The sequence below is a fragment of the Oncorhynchus mykiss genome, chromosome 13 (assembly GCF_013265735.2).
Source record: "Oncorhynchus mykiss isolate Arlee chromosome 13, USDA_OmykA_1.1, whole genome shotgun sequence".
Taxonomy (NCBI): domain Eukaryota; kingdom Metazoa; phylum Chordata; class Actinopteri; order Salmoniformes; family Salmonidae; genus Oncorhynchus; species Oncorhynchus mykiss.
Window position 1 is genome coordinate 57655670 of NC_048577.1, and position 17115 is coordinate 57672784.

The 17115-nt window shown below is 41.9% G+C and overlaps 2 protein-coding genes across 6 annotated transcripts in view; both read right to left on the reverse strand.

The window, feature by feature from the left end:
- Nucleotides 1–4237: 4237 nt before the first annotated feature.
- LOC118938332 lies at nucleotides 4238–8727 on the reverse strand. The gene is made up of 7 exons (XM_036941669.1): nucleotides 8434–8727; nucleotides 7760–7857; nucleotides 6895–7184; nucleotides 6018–6146; nucleotides 5710–5805; nucleotides 5517–5591; nucleotides 4238–4886 (listed from the first exon to the last, which is right to left on the reverse strand). The coding sequence occupies exons 1-7, from the start codon at nucleotides 8551–8553 to the stop codon at nucleotides 4741–4743; spliced, it is 954 nt and encodes a 317-aa protein (XP_036797564.1). The 5' UTR covers nucleotides 8554–8727; the 3' UTR covers nucleotides 4238–4740.
- Nucleotides 8728–10545: 1818 nt separating this feature from the next.
- The window catches only part of LOC110486912 (mitochondrial Rho GTPase 1-A), a 31607-nt gene continuing 25037 nt past the window's right edge, over nucleotides 10546–17115 (reverse strand). For 2 of the 5 annotated variants that reach the window (XM_036941667.1, XM_036941665.1), the window contains one exon: nucleotides 10546–11846. In XM_036941667.1, the coding sequence (XP_036797562.1) occupies nucleotides 11729–11846 (118 nt within the window). In that variant the 3' untranslated portion in view covers nucleotides 10546–11728. Of the gene's footprint in view, nucleotides 11847–14936; nucleotides 15874–17115 lie in introns of those variants that run through there. The other 3 variants (XM_036941663.1, XM_036941664.1, XM_036941666.1) reach the window with 3 other exon arrangements.

Here is a 17115-nt window from a genome sequence, read left to right on the forward strand (position 1 = left end):
CAGCTGTACCCCCTCTAGCACCAGGGTCAGCTGTACCCCCTCTAGCACCAGGGTCAGCTGTACCCCCTCTAGCACCAGGGTCAGCGCACTTTTTAGCCATCATTGTAAGCCTGCCACACACACACACACACTATACAAAACATTTATTAAGGATAAGAATGAGTGTGAGTTTTTGTCACAACCCGGCTTGTGGGAAGTGACAAATAACTCTTATAGGACCAGAGAACAAATAATAATAATCAATAATTTTGCTCTTTATTTAACCATCTTACATATAAAACCTTATTTGTTCATCGGAAATTGTGAATAACTCACCACAGGTTAATGAGAAGGGTGTGCTTGAAAGGATGCACATAACTCTGCAATGTTGGGTTGTATTGGAGAGAGTCTCAGTCTTAAATAATTTTCCACACAGAGTCTGTGCCTGTATTTAGTTGTCATGCTAGTGAGGGCCGAGAATCCACTCTCACATAGGTACGTGGTTGAAAAGGGCATCAGTGTCTTAACAGCACGATTTGCCAAAGCAGGATACTCTGAGCACAGCCCAGTCCAGAAATCTGCCAGTGGCTTCTGATTAAAATTACATTTTCACAGAACTGCTTGTTACAATTTGATGAGGCTCTCTTGTTCAGATATCGTTAAGTGGACGGGAGGCAGGGAAATGAAAGGGATAACGAGTCCAGTTGTTTGTGTCATCTGTTTCGGGAATGTACCTGTGTAATTGCACATCCAACTCACTCAGGTGCTTCGCAATATCACATTTGACATTGTCCGTAAACTTGAGTTCATTTGCACACAAAAAATCATGCAATGATGGAAAGACCTGTGTGTTGTCCATGTTAATGCAGACAGAGAAGAGCTCCAACTTCTTAATCATAGCCTCACACATTGAATATAGTTGTAATCTTAGATTCAGATCATTCAGGCAGGAAAAAACATCACCCAGATTGGCCAGTCGTGTGAGAAACTCGTCATCATGCAGGTGGTCAGTCGTGTGAGAAACTCGTCATCATGCAGGTGGTCAGTCGTGTGAGAAACTCGTCATCATGCAAGCGGTCAGACAAATTAAAATGGTCAGTAAAGAAAACTTTAAGCTCATCTCTCTATTAAAAAAAAATAAAAAATACTTTGCCCCTTGATATCCAGCAGACTTCTATGTTGTAAAAACGTTACATGGTCGCTGCCATAATGCAGAAAATACACGAGAGTTCAGGGGCCTTGCTTTAACAAAGTTAACCAGTTTCACTGTAGTATCCAAAACGTCTTTCAAGCTGTCAGGCATTTTATTTTATTTGATTTATTTCACCTTTATTTAATTCCCTTGGCAGCAAGAGCCTCTCGGTGGATGCTGCAGTGTACCCAAGTGGCGTTGGGAGCAACTGCTTGCACGCACGTTACCACTCCACTATGTCTCCCTGTCATGGCTTTTGCACCATCAGTACAGATACCAACACATCTTGACCACCAAACTGCATTTGATGTCACAAAGCTGTCCAATACTTTAAACATATCCTCTCCTGTTGTCCTTGTTTCCAGTGGTTTGCAGAAGAGGATGTCTTCCTTAATTGACTCCCCATAAACGTAACGGACATATACCAGGAGCTGTGCCAGGCCCGCCACGTCTGTTGACTCATCCAGCTGTAACGCATGTAATTCACTGGCTTGTATGCGAAGCAGTAATTGTTTCAAAACATCTGCCATGTCACTGATGCGTCGTGAAACAGTGTTGTTTGATGAAGACATTGTATGTATAGTTTTTCCACCCAGCATTGTCCCATTAAGTCCTCCACAATAGTATGGGTCTTGCCTGTCCTAGCCACTCGGTAGCTCACCATATAAGACTATTTTAGCCCCTTCTTATTAATGGTATCTGTTGTTTTTATACATGTCTTACGACTCGAAAGTCGTCTTAATTCTCAGACAAAAAATTCCTTCTTTTTCAAATTGGCATGTTTTGTTTCTAAATGTCTGTGCAAGAGTGAAGGTTTCATCGAGTTGTGAGATAGAACTTTTACACATATAACACACTGTGGCTGAGGAAAGGCACTACTCCCAATATAAGTGAACCCCAAAACAACGTAGTTCTCATCATATTTGCGCCTCTTCGATGATCCAACGTCCCTGTCTGTTGTTCTGTGTTTTCCCGGATAAGGGGCAGTAGCTATTCGGCTGCATCAGATTCACAACTGTCAGTGTCCATGCAAGCTGGGCTAACAACAAAGGTAGAATTACTGATGCTGGCATTGGATGTGCTCGTAGAAGCAGAACAACTTGTGTCGTCGACAGATGCAGGTGTCGTACTGATGGTAGTAACTGGTGGTATGTGTCTCTATGGACGTGGGCCTTACTAAATGGACTGTTTGAAAATGTGAATAAATTTTTTTTTTTTTAAATAGTAATTATGATAAACAAAATGTTTTACAAAATTATGTGAATCACATTTTTATTTGGCGACGGCATTGCGCGTAGTACCCCAGTTTGAGAATACCTGCTCTAGTAGAATACCTGCTCTAGTAGAATACTTGCTCTAGTAGAATACCTGCTCTAGGAGAATACCTGCTCTAGTAGAATACCTGCTCTAGTAGAATACCTGCTCTAGGAGAATACCTGCTCTAGTAGAATACCTGCTCTAGTAGAATACCTGCTCTAGGAGATTAGTAAGAGTGAATCACCCCGTGTTCAAGAATGGCCTTTTTACCTTCATCCAGATTACAACCTCTCACTTTCAGTTATTTGAAAATTAAATAATCTCCAAAATATGTCTATTTTTAAAGCAAGCAATAGAAAGCTGGTTGCAATTTCAGTTTAATCCACCAGAAAAGACAGAACAAATATTAGAACAAATACTATGGTTAAACTCAAATATACTAATTGATTAAAAAAAAGACAGTATAATCTTTGTAAATTATATCAGAAATAGGACTGGTGGAGTTATTTCATACATGCAGTTAACAAAAAATATATGGAAATGTCTGCTCTATCCAAAATTACAACCAACTGATTGCAGCATTACCGCAAAAATGGCGGAGGCAAGTGGAAAGGGGAGAAGGTAAGGAACTTGTCTGTCGGCCCTGCATTAAATACCAACATTTTTCTAAAGAAAATTGTGATAAATAACAAACTATACCAGTTTCATTTAAGGACCAAAAAACACAGCCGGAGTTTTTCCATTTAAAATATTCTATAACATTCTTGCAACCAATATAATGTTATATATATGGGGCTACAACCATCCCAGCTTTGCAGATTTTGTTGCAAAGAGACAGAATATTTGGATCATTTGTTTTGGTACTGTCCATATGTAACTTGTTTTTGGTCGCAGGTTCAGAAATGGACGAAAAATTGCCAAATTTACTTGGAACCAACTTTGCAAATAGCTCTGCTGGGTGATTTAAGAAGTCATAGTCAATCGATCAATAGTATAATAATACTCTTAGCAAAGGTGTTTATCTTTAATTTACAATCTGTAGAAACTATGAGTATAGAATGGTTCAGAACTTTTATGAAAAATCACAGCACAGTTGAAAAATATATGGCAGCCAGAAATGTATTGTATTACTGTATTATTGATTGTATGTTTGTTTTACTCCATGTGTAACACTGTGTTGTTGTATGTGTCGAACTGCTTTGCTTTATCTTGGCCAAGTCACAGCTGCAAATGAGAACTTGTTCTCAACTAGCCTACCTGGTTAAATAAAGGTTAAATCAAAAAATCTAAATGGGATGGTCTTCAAAGATACAGTGAGGGAAAAAAGTTTTTGCTCCCCTGCTGATTTTGTACGTTTGCCCACTGACAAAGAAATGATCCGTCTATAATTTTAATGGTAGGTTTATTTGAACAGTGAGAGACAGAATAACAACAAAAAAATCCACAAAAATGCATGTCAAAAATGTTATAAATTGATTTGCATTTTAATGAGGGAAATAAGTATTTGACCCCTCTGCAAAACATAGACTGGTCATTTCTTTGTCAGTGGGCAAACGTACAAAATCAGCAGGGGATCAAATACTTTTTTCCCCTCACTGTAGATGGGAGGGGTTGATGGTAGCTGAAGGCTGGGACTAAAAACAAACAGAAGATAACTAATGTAAAATATATTTTCTATTAAATGTATGTAGTATGTATAACCTGGAAGTGGAAGCCTAAGTATTGTTGGGTGAGGGGAACATAATAAAGAAGTCAAATCTATTTCATTTGTTTACTCCAATTAAGGGAGGGGTGGTAGGGTGAGGGGAACATAATAAAGAAGTCAAATCTATTTCATTTGTTTACTCCAATTAAGGGAGGGGTGGTAGGGTGAGGGGAACATAATAAAGAAGCTAAATATATTTAAAATGTATATATATTTAAAATAATATATACTCTATATATTTACAAAAAATATACATGTGTGATTGGAAATGATGCCACAATGTATCTGCAGTATTAAATCTGATCTACCTCCTAAAAAAGAAGGATAGGGTCTGCCTGAATACTATAGTACCTCTCTCCTGACATTATATACTAAGTGGAACACTTTGACAGTATACAGTTAGTTATTTAATATGGTATTTCCTTGACAGTAGATTGTATTAAAAGAGAAGTCAATAGAATAGAATATCATGACAAATGAGATTTTTTTTTCATAAAATGTAAACATATTTAAATCTCTAACAGAATGCGTCAAGCTTTATAGAACAATTTGAATGAGGGAAACTCATTCAGTCTATATTATCCAGAGTCTATACTATATACCAGTCCTAAGAGCCATGACGAGCCAGCCCGTAGGGCTCCACAGTAGAAGCACCTGTTATCCAGCCCACCGTCCCTCCACCCAGACTGGCCATCATGTCATCCAGGAGGCCCCTGTCCTCCACCAGTATCTCACCTCCAGGGTAAGGCTCTGCTATGAGAGTGAGGGATAAAGACGTGCGTGTTTTTGTTAATACTGATGATGAGTCTGGTTAGGATTTTCATGGGGTAGATAGGGGGGAAATAGTGTCTACTTTGCTTCTGGTTCTACACATTCCTTTAAATAAAAGTATACCATTCTCAGGATATGTTAGGGATCTATTCAATCCGTATCGCGGGAGTTCAGCCTCACAGCGTGATTTACATTTAAAGGCAATGTTTCTTTCTTAGCGGAGACTGCATTCACGGCAAATGCTGCATTTGTCGGCTCAACTGTCTAAGGCACTGCATCTCAGTGCAAGAGGCGTCACTGAAGTCCCTGGTTTGAATCCAGGCTGCATCACATCTGGCCGTGATTGGGAGTCCCATAGGGCAGTGCACAATTGGCCAAGCGTCGTCCGGGTTTGGCCGGGGTAGACCGTCATTGTAAATAAGAATTTGTTCTTAACTGACTTGTCTAGTTAAATAAAGGATAAATAAAAACTACAATGGTAAATGACCTTTACACCGTGCTATTCAAGGATATAGATTGAAAGGGCCCTTACATTTGTGTGTCTATAAAATTAGCAGAAAACAGAAATGTATGAAAAGGGAATTAGAACTAGAACGCTGCTGTCATACTCACCAAGTGTGTGTTCAGACATTTTCCTCATTAGGGAACTGGGGACGTCATAGATGCTCTCTATCATCTCGCTATAATCTGAGATAGAACATGAAAATAAACCCAAATACACTTTAATTGGCTGGTAAACAAATGAAAAATATTGAATTAATTTAAAACCCAATCAATTGAAAAATAAACATTTTCATAATCTCACCTTGGCGGTCACTTGCCCTCCTATTGGACAGTGGGAAGTCATAGAGGTCCTCTCCATCAGTCAAGTCTTCATCTGATTGGTTGATGTGATACTCAGCTACAGAGGAAATGGCAGGTAGGTTTTTGGTCATTTATCAAACACAGACCATTAACATAAGTCATTATCATGTAATATGATGATATCTACTTGTATTTTATATCCTATACAGTGGTCTCCATAATGGAAGAATTTATGACATTTATGATGGATAATTTATTGATTTATGACATATAACGACACACTGATGTGACCATGAGGGTAGTACTCACAGTTCCGGGGGGCTGGTAGAATGTCATACTGATCCTCTTCCTCCTTACACTCTTCCTCCTCTTCTTCATCTCTCTCCTCCTCACATCTCCTTCTAAATCTATGGACACTGTCTTCATCCTCCTCTCCATCTGAAATTACAGTGAAAAGATGTTGCCATATTTCAGAGCTGAAGATACAGCTTGGCTCCCTGTTAAGGGAATTTGATCAATAATGACTAATTATGTATACATTTCAATCAGGACTGACTAATCAGAATACTATTATGTTACAGTATATGTATGAATGTTCTTTTAATCCTAGTACTGAATATAATGTGTGTAAATATAATCAAGAATAACAACAACGACTGTCTGTTCCTTGGTAGAAATTAATGAACTATATCGCCAGACTGGCTAGAATGCTTATCTACACAGGCTGACCTTGGCTCTAGACGATGTGGGAAGGCTTGAGAACTATACAGCCTTTGTACCAGTGTCAAGAAGAGACGGAACAGTTTAGAAAACGCTGATGTCATTTTCACTTTATAACCTGTGATAAAATGTATCATGGGCAGTACTCTCGAGAATAAACACAGCTGGTTGATTTCAAAGACTGGTCTCTGTCCATTTTATACAAATAAGGGTCTTACAAATTCTTATGAATTGACAGAGTGTTTAATTTTAATTGGGTATTAAAACATAGAGGAATTTAATTCCTGTAACACTCCCCACCTCACCACCAAAGCATTAAATGCCACAACGTGCCCATTTCCTCTTTCCACTAGACAACCAAACCATTGATTCCCTCCAACTGCTTGGCACAGCAAATGTGAATGAAAAAACAAACACATTTCCACTTAAGTTTGCTGAGTTTACAGAGGATTGATGCTCTACTTACAATGTGAGATGGTGTTCTGGTATATGGCTTCCTCATTACTGGGCTCATCAGTGAGGGAGAGAGAGAGGGTAGCCCTGTGCCCCAGATTTTGGTCAGGGGTGAGGGGGCCAGAGAGGCACTGGGTAATCCTGTGTCCCTGGTTTAGGTCTTGGTCAGGGGTGGAGGGGTTGAGGAGTGCATAGAGGGGTCGATGAACCCCCAGTGGTTCCATCATGCTGTCACATTCTGAGCTGTTATAGGTGCTGAAGCGACCTCTGGCCTTCAGGTCATCAGACCTCACATCCTGCTGTCTGGAGACAAAACAGATGGACAGGCAACACTCAAATGGACAGAAATAAAACTGTTCCCCACTATATTTTATTAAACCAACATTTTTGCAGATAATGCATTCCAAGGCACTCAAATGCTGACCAGGAATACATAAAGCATTATCTTAGACAGCTGTTGCATAGGCTCTGTCTGCCACTGGAGGCTGCTGAGGGAAGGACGGCTCATAATAATGGCTGGAACGCAAACCATGTGTTTGATACCATTCCACAAATTCCACTCCGGCCATTACCACGAGCCCGTCCTCCACAATGAAGGTGGCACCAACCTCCTGTGCTGTCTGCATAGCAAATCCTCCCATATCTATATAGTAGTTTCAGGCTTCAAATACACCTGCACAGATTTCATCTATTCTAGCACTGTGATTGTTACAAACAGTTCTTTTTTAAGGTTTAACTTACGATGCTCATAGGTTATTTAGCCTAATTTGAATGAACCTTTTGGAAGTCGTTCTAGGTATGAGCTCCTGATAAATTACTAGTGTAATGTAATGACAAACAGTGCAGTAGTGTCTCAATAATCCTGAGCTTTCTGTTACCGTATGCAGCCTGGGTCTGTACCCCCTGGGCCTGAGAGATGCATGGCCCTCCACAGCTGGCCAATCCACTCCCTCCTCAGATCCCCTGTCTCTGCAGACTGCAGACACATGGTCAGGGGGTAGCAGGGATGCATTTAGTACATTGTTACAGTCTGAGTTAAAAAGATCATCCTTAGTTGTTAGAGGAAGTGTTAAATGACTTTAAGCAATCCAAGTACTGTAGAACACAGCTGGGTACTAGTTAGCCTAGTGGTTAAGAGTGTTGGGTTAATAACCAAAAGGTCTCTGGTTCTATTCCCCAAGATGACTAGGTCCAACATCTAGGTGTGAAGCACCTATAACCCTAATTGCTCTGGATAAGAGTGTCTGCTAAATGACTCAAATGTAAACAGCTGATAAAATATTTTAATACAGTTGAATTTATCTTTCTGAACAATGGACAGCTTCTTCACCTGGTACTTTCATTTGGGAAATTCCCATCAGTGAGTATGAAGTGACAGTAACAGACCACATCCTGAAACCACATGTTAAACCTACACAGGCATCAGCGCCCACACGGTTCTGTAATGACACTAGTAACAGACCACATCCTGAAACAACAGGGCAGCCTGCACAGCCCACACCACACGGTTCTGTACACCTGAAGTGGGAGTGGAGCTGTCTGTGTGACTCACCAGTACTTTCCTCTTCCCATTCTTCATGGTGATTTCAAACACGTAGTGCTTACGCTTCTCCCTCTGGATCTCACGCACAGACTGCACCTGACCCAACAACAACACTTCTATTTCAGACATAAACTGCTATACATACTTGTAAATAGTATACTATTAAGCAGCTGTAACTAGGGCATATGGAATAATGGGTAATGTTCATTGAACACAAGGGAAAGTAGAACAAAGTCCAGGACAATTGTTCCTGTCTGTCCGGCTAGAAGGACCAGGAAGGCGTTCAGACCAAATCAAATCAAATCAGTTTGACTTACAGTGTAGATGTAGTACAGGCCTCTTAGGTGTGACTGTGGGGGACAGAGAAGATCAGAAGACTATTACTACTTTGAACAGTGTAAATAACATTCAACTTCCCCTGAAAACATTGAAGGACTTCTCACAGCTGATACTCACAGCACTCCCATGTTTCTTAGTGTAGAAGAATAATGTTGTGTTTTGGAGCCTGAACCAATAGGTTGACCACTTCATTTTCTAAAAGAGAAAAAACACAGACTCAGTGTCCCTCCAGACTCAGTGTCCCTCCAGACTCAGTGTCCCTCCAGACTCAGTGTCCCTACAGACTCAGTGTCCCTACAGACTCAGTGTCCCTATAGACTCAGTGTCCCTCCAGACTCAGTGTCCCTCCAGACTCAGTGTCCCTCCAGACTCAGTGTCCCTCCAGATAGTGAAGACCTGATTCTGGATACAAACCATGACTGACTGGCAATAACAGAGTAAAACACAGACTCAGTGTCCCTACAGACTCAGTGTCCCTCCAGACTCAGTGTCCCTCCAGATAGTGAAGACCTGATTCTGGATACAAACCATGACTGACTGGCAATAACAGAGTAAAACACAGACTCAGTGTCCCTACAGACTCAGTGTCCCTCCAGACTCAGTGTCCCTCCAGATAGTGAAGACCTGATTCTGGATACAAACCATGACTGACTGGCAATAACAGAGTAAAACACAGACTCAGTGTCCCTACAGACTCAGTGTCCCTCCAGACTCAGTGTCCCTCCAGACTCAGTGTCCCTACAGACTCAGTGTCCCTACAGACTCATTGTCCCTCCAGACTCAGTGTCCCTACAGACTCAGTGTCCCTCCAGACTCAGTGTCCCTACAGACTCAGTGTCCCTCCAGACTCAGTGTCCCTCCAGATAGTGAAGACTTGATTCTGGATACAAACCATGACTGACTGGCAATAACAGAGTAAAACACAGTAGTATGGAATATATTGGCATATATAGAAAGCAGTTGACAAAAATATTGGAAAAGTGATCACTTGTAAGTATTCATCAACACATCAAATCAAATGTTATTGGTCACATACACGTGGCTAGCAGGTGTTAATTTGAGTGTAGCGAAATGCTTGTGCTTCTAGTTCAGACAGTGCAGTAATCTAACAATTCCCCAACAACTACCAAGTAAACTGAGTCCAGTAATTGAGCTGTTAATGTGACAATTTTTTCTACATGTTTGTCTTACCATTGTATCTTTCCTTTTCTTCAGGAAGCCCTCGAAAAGCAGCTGTTGCCTCTCCGTTGACATCGTTTCAGAAGTTAACACTTATACTAAATCCTGTTATTAGTTCTTGTTCAGTATCACTAGTCGATGTGTGACTTCCCCCTTTCACTGAGAACTGGGATATCACTGGCTTCATCACCTGCACACTTCTCCATTCTGACCCACAAAATGCTTGTTTGTCCCCATGTTTGTCTTCAGTCACTCGGTATAGAAACGTATGGGATATTAAGGTCAAGTTGACGTTGACTGTGTGTGGTGAACTATACGCGCCTGCCTAGCCATTATACGTACCCACATTTCAGGTGTTTGTCCACTGAGAATTTTGAGCTCAATGAAGAGTACATTATTCTTCAAAGGATTCAATGTTAGTAAAAGCAGGCTACACTTCGTGACATGTTGTACAATGAAAATGTAAGTATGGTGGATTTGAAGAAATCAGATGACTCCAACATTTACACACTGTTCTGACACTGCTAAAAGATAGGGAATAGTTTGAGGGGGGATATTGTGTATGTTATATGAATGTATCAAATCATATTGCAGACACCTGTATCAGATCACACAGTTCTTTATTGTAAATGTTGGAAAAGTCAATGAGAATAAACAGTTCCGTCCATGGTCCAAGGAGGGAGTCAGAGGTGCACTGCATGGCTGTTAATAACATAGTGTAACCTGGAGGCATAACAGTGGAACAGACCAATAGAATCATAATATGAAAAATACAAATAAAACAAGTTGAGGAAGAAGCAGTCATGATAATGTTGTAGTCTTTTGTCTTTCAGAGTAAGTGAATGATGGATGTCATTATTAATAACGGCTTTGATAATACTAGATATACAAAAACACATGGGAAATGAACGCATTATCCTCTTGAAGTGCGTCTGTTTCATGCAATGCTGAACAAACCATTCCAAACTGATAAACCAAATAAAACAGGTTAATAAATTAATAGCAATTGAAACGCGTGCACGAAACCCATGACCTTTTCAACGTTACAAATGGCTTTGACCTTGCAGCTCTTCCTGTAGGCTCACTGTTGAGGTGTTACAGAACTGAATGCTTTGATCCTGGCAAGCTTTGTCCACGCCGTAATCTAGTTGGGTATTTCTCTAAGTACCCGAGCAAATATATATATTTATATATACACACACATCTATAAACAAATATTTTCAGTCCCTTTTGTAGTGAGTTGTATGCGGCTGCCTTCTTTGCTTTCTCCTGGGCTCTGGGGGTCAAACCAGCTAGCTATAATACTGACCTGAGAAAAAAGGCCGGGTTCTACACAGATTTAAAAACAACCAGCAACTACTACTGTCTGACCTGGAGAAGAAAATAGCCCAAGACTAGACCAGATCACACGATACCAGAATGCCTGCAGTAGATTGATTAGATGGTGTTCAAAAAACAATGTGAGTTTGTGGTGACATTTTTTTCCCCAAAGAAAAACAAAAAACAGTTGATGACAAGTTTTTTTCTCTGTTTCAAATATATAAAATCAATCTATGGTTTCTCCGGTTTGTTCCTTCTCCGGTAGGGTGGATGTGGGATCAGGGCTGGTTCAGATGGGCTGGAAGTTCCGCTTCATTCAGTAGTTGTCTCTTTTTTGGGGAAGGGGAGCAGAGGATTGTGGGATGTTGGAGGTCATGTTTTCTTTCAGGGAGGGGGTGAGGGGTCAAAGGGCAGAGACTAGGCGGTGGGGGGGCGGGTCATCTCATGCATCCTGTGTCTGTCTTGATCATCGTTGTTTGAGGATAGCTCTGTACATAGCGAAGCCCAGGACTGCAAACACAGTTGCCCCCACGCTTGCCCTTAGCCAAAACGTAGAGCTCTTCAGGTCTGCCTGAGCCATGTGCCTGAGAAGAGGGGGGAGAAAGAGAGGGAGTGGGGGGATAAAGAAATGAATACAACAATACAGCCTCGTTTCCAAATCACATGAGGACATGTTGACAAATTACAAACCAAAGTTATGTTCTCTGAGCTTCCTAAACAAATCTCTACAAAAACAGAGGTACAGTCCAACTGTTCGATAGTACCAATGTTGTAGTACCAATACAACCTCTTTACATGAGGTTGTCTTCTGAAAATGAGATAGTATATCCTGTTTAACCAGGCTATCACAGACTAGCTCATTTTCAGAAGACAGCCTAGTTAAACGGTCTTCTGAAAATGAGCTAGTCTGTGATAGCCTGGTTAAACCAGACTGAATGCTGCGCACACCATTGTTTCACTTCCCTAGAATGGGAAGTTCAGCGTTCAGGCTAGTTTAACCAGGCTAAGTCTGTGATGCGAGCAGTACCGCATACACTAACATGTGAGTGGCTGTTACTGGAACATTAAATTTGTTTGGTCAATCTGACAATAACTCCTATTTATTGGGTGAAACCTCAAAGGCGAGGAAAGTATTGGCTATGGACAGAAAGAGTGAGGGATGCGGAGGAGGTTCTGCTTGGGAAACAGAAACAAGACAAAAGCCCTAAGTCCGGGTCACATTCAATAGGTACACGAGGTGGAAATGAACAAGCATTTTGACTGTACTGATTGAATATAGTGCCTCAGTTTCTAGGTCCACTGAGCACAACCCTGGCTATAACATACAGTACCAACAGTATGAGACAACAACATGGAGGGAAGACAGGAGGCTGAGAGGGGAGGGGGAGGGGGAGAAGGAGAGGGGAGGGGGAGAGGCTCTAGAAGCGAGAGGAATTTCTGAAGTGCAGAGGTTAGCAGAAAGCTCTAACTTATAAATTGCCAAACACACAATCTCGTGTTCACACTCACATTCTCTCCCTCTCACACACACACACTCTCTCTCACACACACTCACACACAGCTCAACAACCCATTAATCTTCACAGTGATATCTGACACAGCAGCAGAAACCCTAACCCATTCAAGCAGGTTTAGCAGGAAGAGTCCATTAGATAGACAACTGCCATCCTGCTTAACCATGACATGTACCTCAGAGGAAGAGAAATACCTTCCTCCCACCAGCATACTGCACAACAAAGCTTATTCAGCAAGCAGCCACACACAAACCAGACCAACCAGCTATTTGTAGGACTAAGACATTGACCTTCAAAAGTAATGATAGATGCCCATTAAGAAGGTAGTCAGTGAGTTCCATCAGGTACACTGGGTGAAAACAGATCAAAGGCTGGTGTTTATTAAAGGTTGAGGCCAAAGTACTTAGATGTAGCTCGTTATGTCTGTAGCCTTCATTATAATCTCCTCTTCATATAATAAGGGAGGCTACAGCAATCTCCTCCCCCAACAGTGCTTGCCGTTGCCACATCAACGTCCACCATACCTGCATCTACCCAGCCAGTAACAAACAGCTGTCCCTTAGCCCCCAGTTTGTCAGATGCTGTGTTTTACCTGGCCTGGGGCCCATAAGACTAGACAGAAGACTCCATGCTGTGTTTTACCTGGCCTGGGGCCCATAAGACTAGACAGAAGACTCCATGCTGTGTTTTTACCTGGCCTGGGGCCCATAAGACTAGACAGAAGACTCCATGCTGTGTTTTTACCTGGCCTGGGGCCCATAAGACTAGACAGAAGACTCCATGCTGTGTTTTACCTGGCCTGGGGCCCATAAGACTAGACAGAAGACTCCATGCTGTGTTTTACCTGGCCTGGGGCCCATAAGACTAGACAGAAGACTCCATGCTGTGTTTTTACCTGGCCTGGGGCCCATAAGACTAGACAGAAGACTCCATGCTGTGTTTTACCTGGCCTGGGGCCCATAAGACTAGACAGAAGACTCCATGCTGTGTTTTTACCTGGCCTGGGGCCCATAAGACTAGACAGAAGACTCCATGCTGTGTTTTACCTGGCCTGGGGCCCATAAGACTAGACAGAAGACTCCATGCTGTGTTTTACCTGGCCTGGGGCCCATAAGACTAGACAGAAGACTCCATGCTGTGTTTTACCTGGCCTGGGGCCCATAGGGCTGGACAGAAGACTCCATGCTGTGTTTTACCTGGCCTGGGGCCCATAGGGCTGGACAGAAGACTCCATGCTGTGTTTTACCTGGCCTGGGGCCCATAGGACTAGACAGAAGACTCCATGCTGTGTTTTACCTGGCCTGGGGCCCATAGGACTAGACAGAAGACTCCATGCTGTGTTTTACCAGGTCTGGGGCCCATAGGGCTGGACAGAAGACTCCATGCTGTGTTTTACCTGGCCTGGGGCCCATAGGACTAGACAGAAGCCTCCATGCTGTGTTTTACCTGGCCTGGGGCCCATAGGACTAGACAGAAGCCTCCATGCGGTGTTTTACCTGGCCTGGGGCCCATAGGACTAGACAGAAGACTCCATGCTGTGTTTTACCTGGCCTGGGGCCCATAGGGCTGGACAGAAGACTCCATGTATAGACTCCTCTACATTACTGATGGCGTGAACCTGCTGGATCAGACTGCACTCCTCGTCAGCCAACAGATAGGCTCCAACATCATGTAACCTTGTGTACACACACACACACACACGTGCACACAGTAGGGCAGTTCAACGCCAACCCCACACACAACGGGACATGACAACACCGCAGAACTCACCCCACAGCACACCACACCTGGTCACACAACACACCTGGTCACACACCACACCTGGTCACACACCACACCTGGTCACACACACCACACCTGGTCACACACACCACACCTTGCAGCTAAAAAGTCTTGTCCAATGCGGTGGCTGAGTTGGCAAAATGCCAGCCAAATAAAAGACAGGCTTCAGTCATAAGATTGATGAAGATACAGGGTTAGAAAATACTTTACATTCAGTTTATTCTCTGAATTTGTTGAAATAGGCTACTTTGAGTCATTACATGAGATATATATATATATATATATATATATATATATATATATATATATATATATATATATATATATATATATATATATATATATATATATATATATATATATATATATATATATCTGAGGTAAACCAAAAACAGCGAAGATTCAAACCAATTAGGTGTTAAATACTATAGTATCTCAGCTAGTCAATGTGGTGTGACCGCCTTCAATAACTTCTGTATTAGTGGCATGCCATTTCTGGTGCGTTAATTCTCTTCTCCCAAGGTTAAACAGGCATTGACAAAGGAGTTAGCATGTAACACAATAGTGTTATAACAGGCATGCCTGGGTCCCCAGAAGCCATTGTAAACTTACTAGGAACCATTGTAACCCTCCCAAACCATAGCAATACATACAGTAATCTACACTCTCACACAACACACACTCTATTGTACAAGCATATACAAGCACAATGAAATGTCAACCCTTCAATGGTGAGCCACCACAAGCCATCCAAACCCTGCACATCATAAACCACACGCACTCAAACCCCAAGCACTAGGCTAGTTCCCATACTTCCCAATGCTCAAAACAGACTGCTGATTTGAGTGGAGCCTATGCATAGCCATCCATAGGGGGGCAGTGGTGAGCTGAAGACCAAGGCAAGCCTATTGGAAGATGAGACAGACAGCGTCTAGACCAGGCCAACTCCAGTCCCCGGGGTCTGATTGGTGGCACACTTTTTCCCCAGTCCCAGCTAACACACCCGACTCCAATAATCACATAATCATGATCTTCAGTTTACAATGCAATTAGTTTCAATCAGCTGTGTTTGCTAGGGATGGAGAAAAGTGTGACACCAGTCAGGCCCCCGAGTACTGGAATTGCAGAGACAGACAGACAGCGTCGAGACAGACAGACAGACAGCGTCGAGACAGACAGACAGACAGCGTCGAGACAGACAGACAGCGTCGAGACAGACAGACAGACCAGACAGACAGGTGCATGCAACTAACAAGAAGTAAACACATGCAACAGTAACAGAAAGAGGGGCAGCCAAAAACGTGTGTATGAACACCTATAGGATGAAAACAAGACAACGGAAACACAATGAAATTACATGTGATCCATACAGTGTAAAATCACTTTGTGGAAGAAAAACATTTGTTGTTATACAAATTAAAATGTTTTTGTTAGTAAAAAAATAAAGTTTCAACCACAAGAGAAGCAGGATTGTAAAGAAGATAGTCTTATAAACTGTGTAGATGAATTAGGTTGTGATAACACTAGGGCTGCAGTATGTGCCACGTTTGAGAATGAATTTAGGGCCTAACATAGGACCTTATATAGACTAACTGTATCTTGTGGGTGTAAACTTAAGAAGTGAGAATCACTCCACAACCAATCAAACTGAAATCATCATAGAAATCAAACCATGCACATCTCTGGCGGTGGAAACGGTCAACTAAAAAAGATAGACATTTAGAAAATGCCATTTGAAGCAAATATTAACATCTACTTTCGTGAAGAGGAGAATAACCAGCCAGTCAACCCAAGCTGACTTCTATGAGGCTTTCAGTTTCACCAACAGCTTCAGTGGGGCGAAATGTAACCAAAACAGAAAGATCTGCAAGGTGACGTTTCTCCCTCACTCACTATGTAAAGTAGTCTTTAGTACAGATTTACGGTTTGCATATCCACTTAACATGATAGAAACACCATTCTTAAACGAAATAGCCAAGTTGGCTTCAACATCCACTTGTATGCTCAACTCTCCAAAGATCAATGACTTGCCAATAACTTCGACATTTTTTATATCTTAAAAATCCATGCATTAGTTACTTGATGATAGACTGCACCGTGTTGCTACAGGAGGGTAATCTACCCACAACCCATCGCCAACAGACTGCACACATGCATCTTCAGGTCAGACTGGCTCAAACGGAAAGCAACAACCACACGGTGGGGTCGACCACAACACACGGTTACCTCCCTGGCTAGCACCACAGGTGTTAGATGATGGTGCAGTGTTACCTTACAGCAGACCTATAGTATTATGTTACCTTACAGCATACCTATAGTATTCTGTTACCTTACAGCATACCTATAGTATTCTGTTACCTTACAGTAGACCTATAGTATTGTGTTACCTTACAGCTGACCTATAGTATTCTGTTACCTTACAGTAGACCTATAGTATTATGTTACCTTACAGTAGACCTATAGTATTATGTTACCTTACAGCTGACCTATAGTATTATGTTACCTTACAGCTGACCTATAGTATTATGTTACCTTACAGTAGACCTATAGTATTATG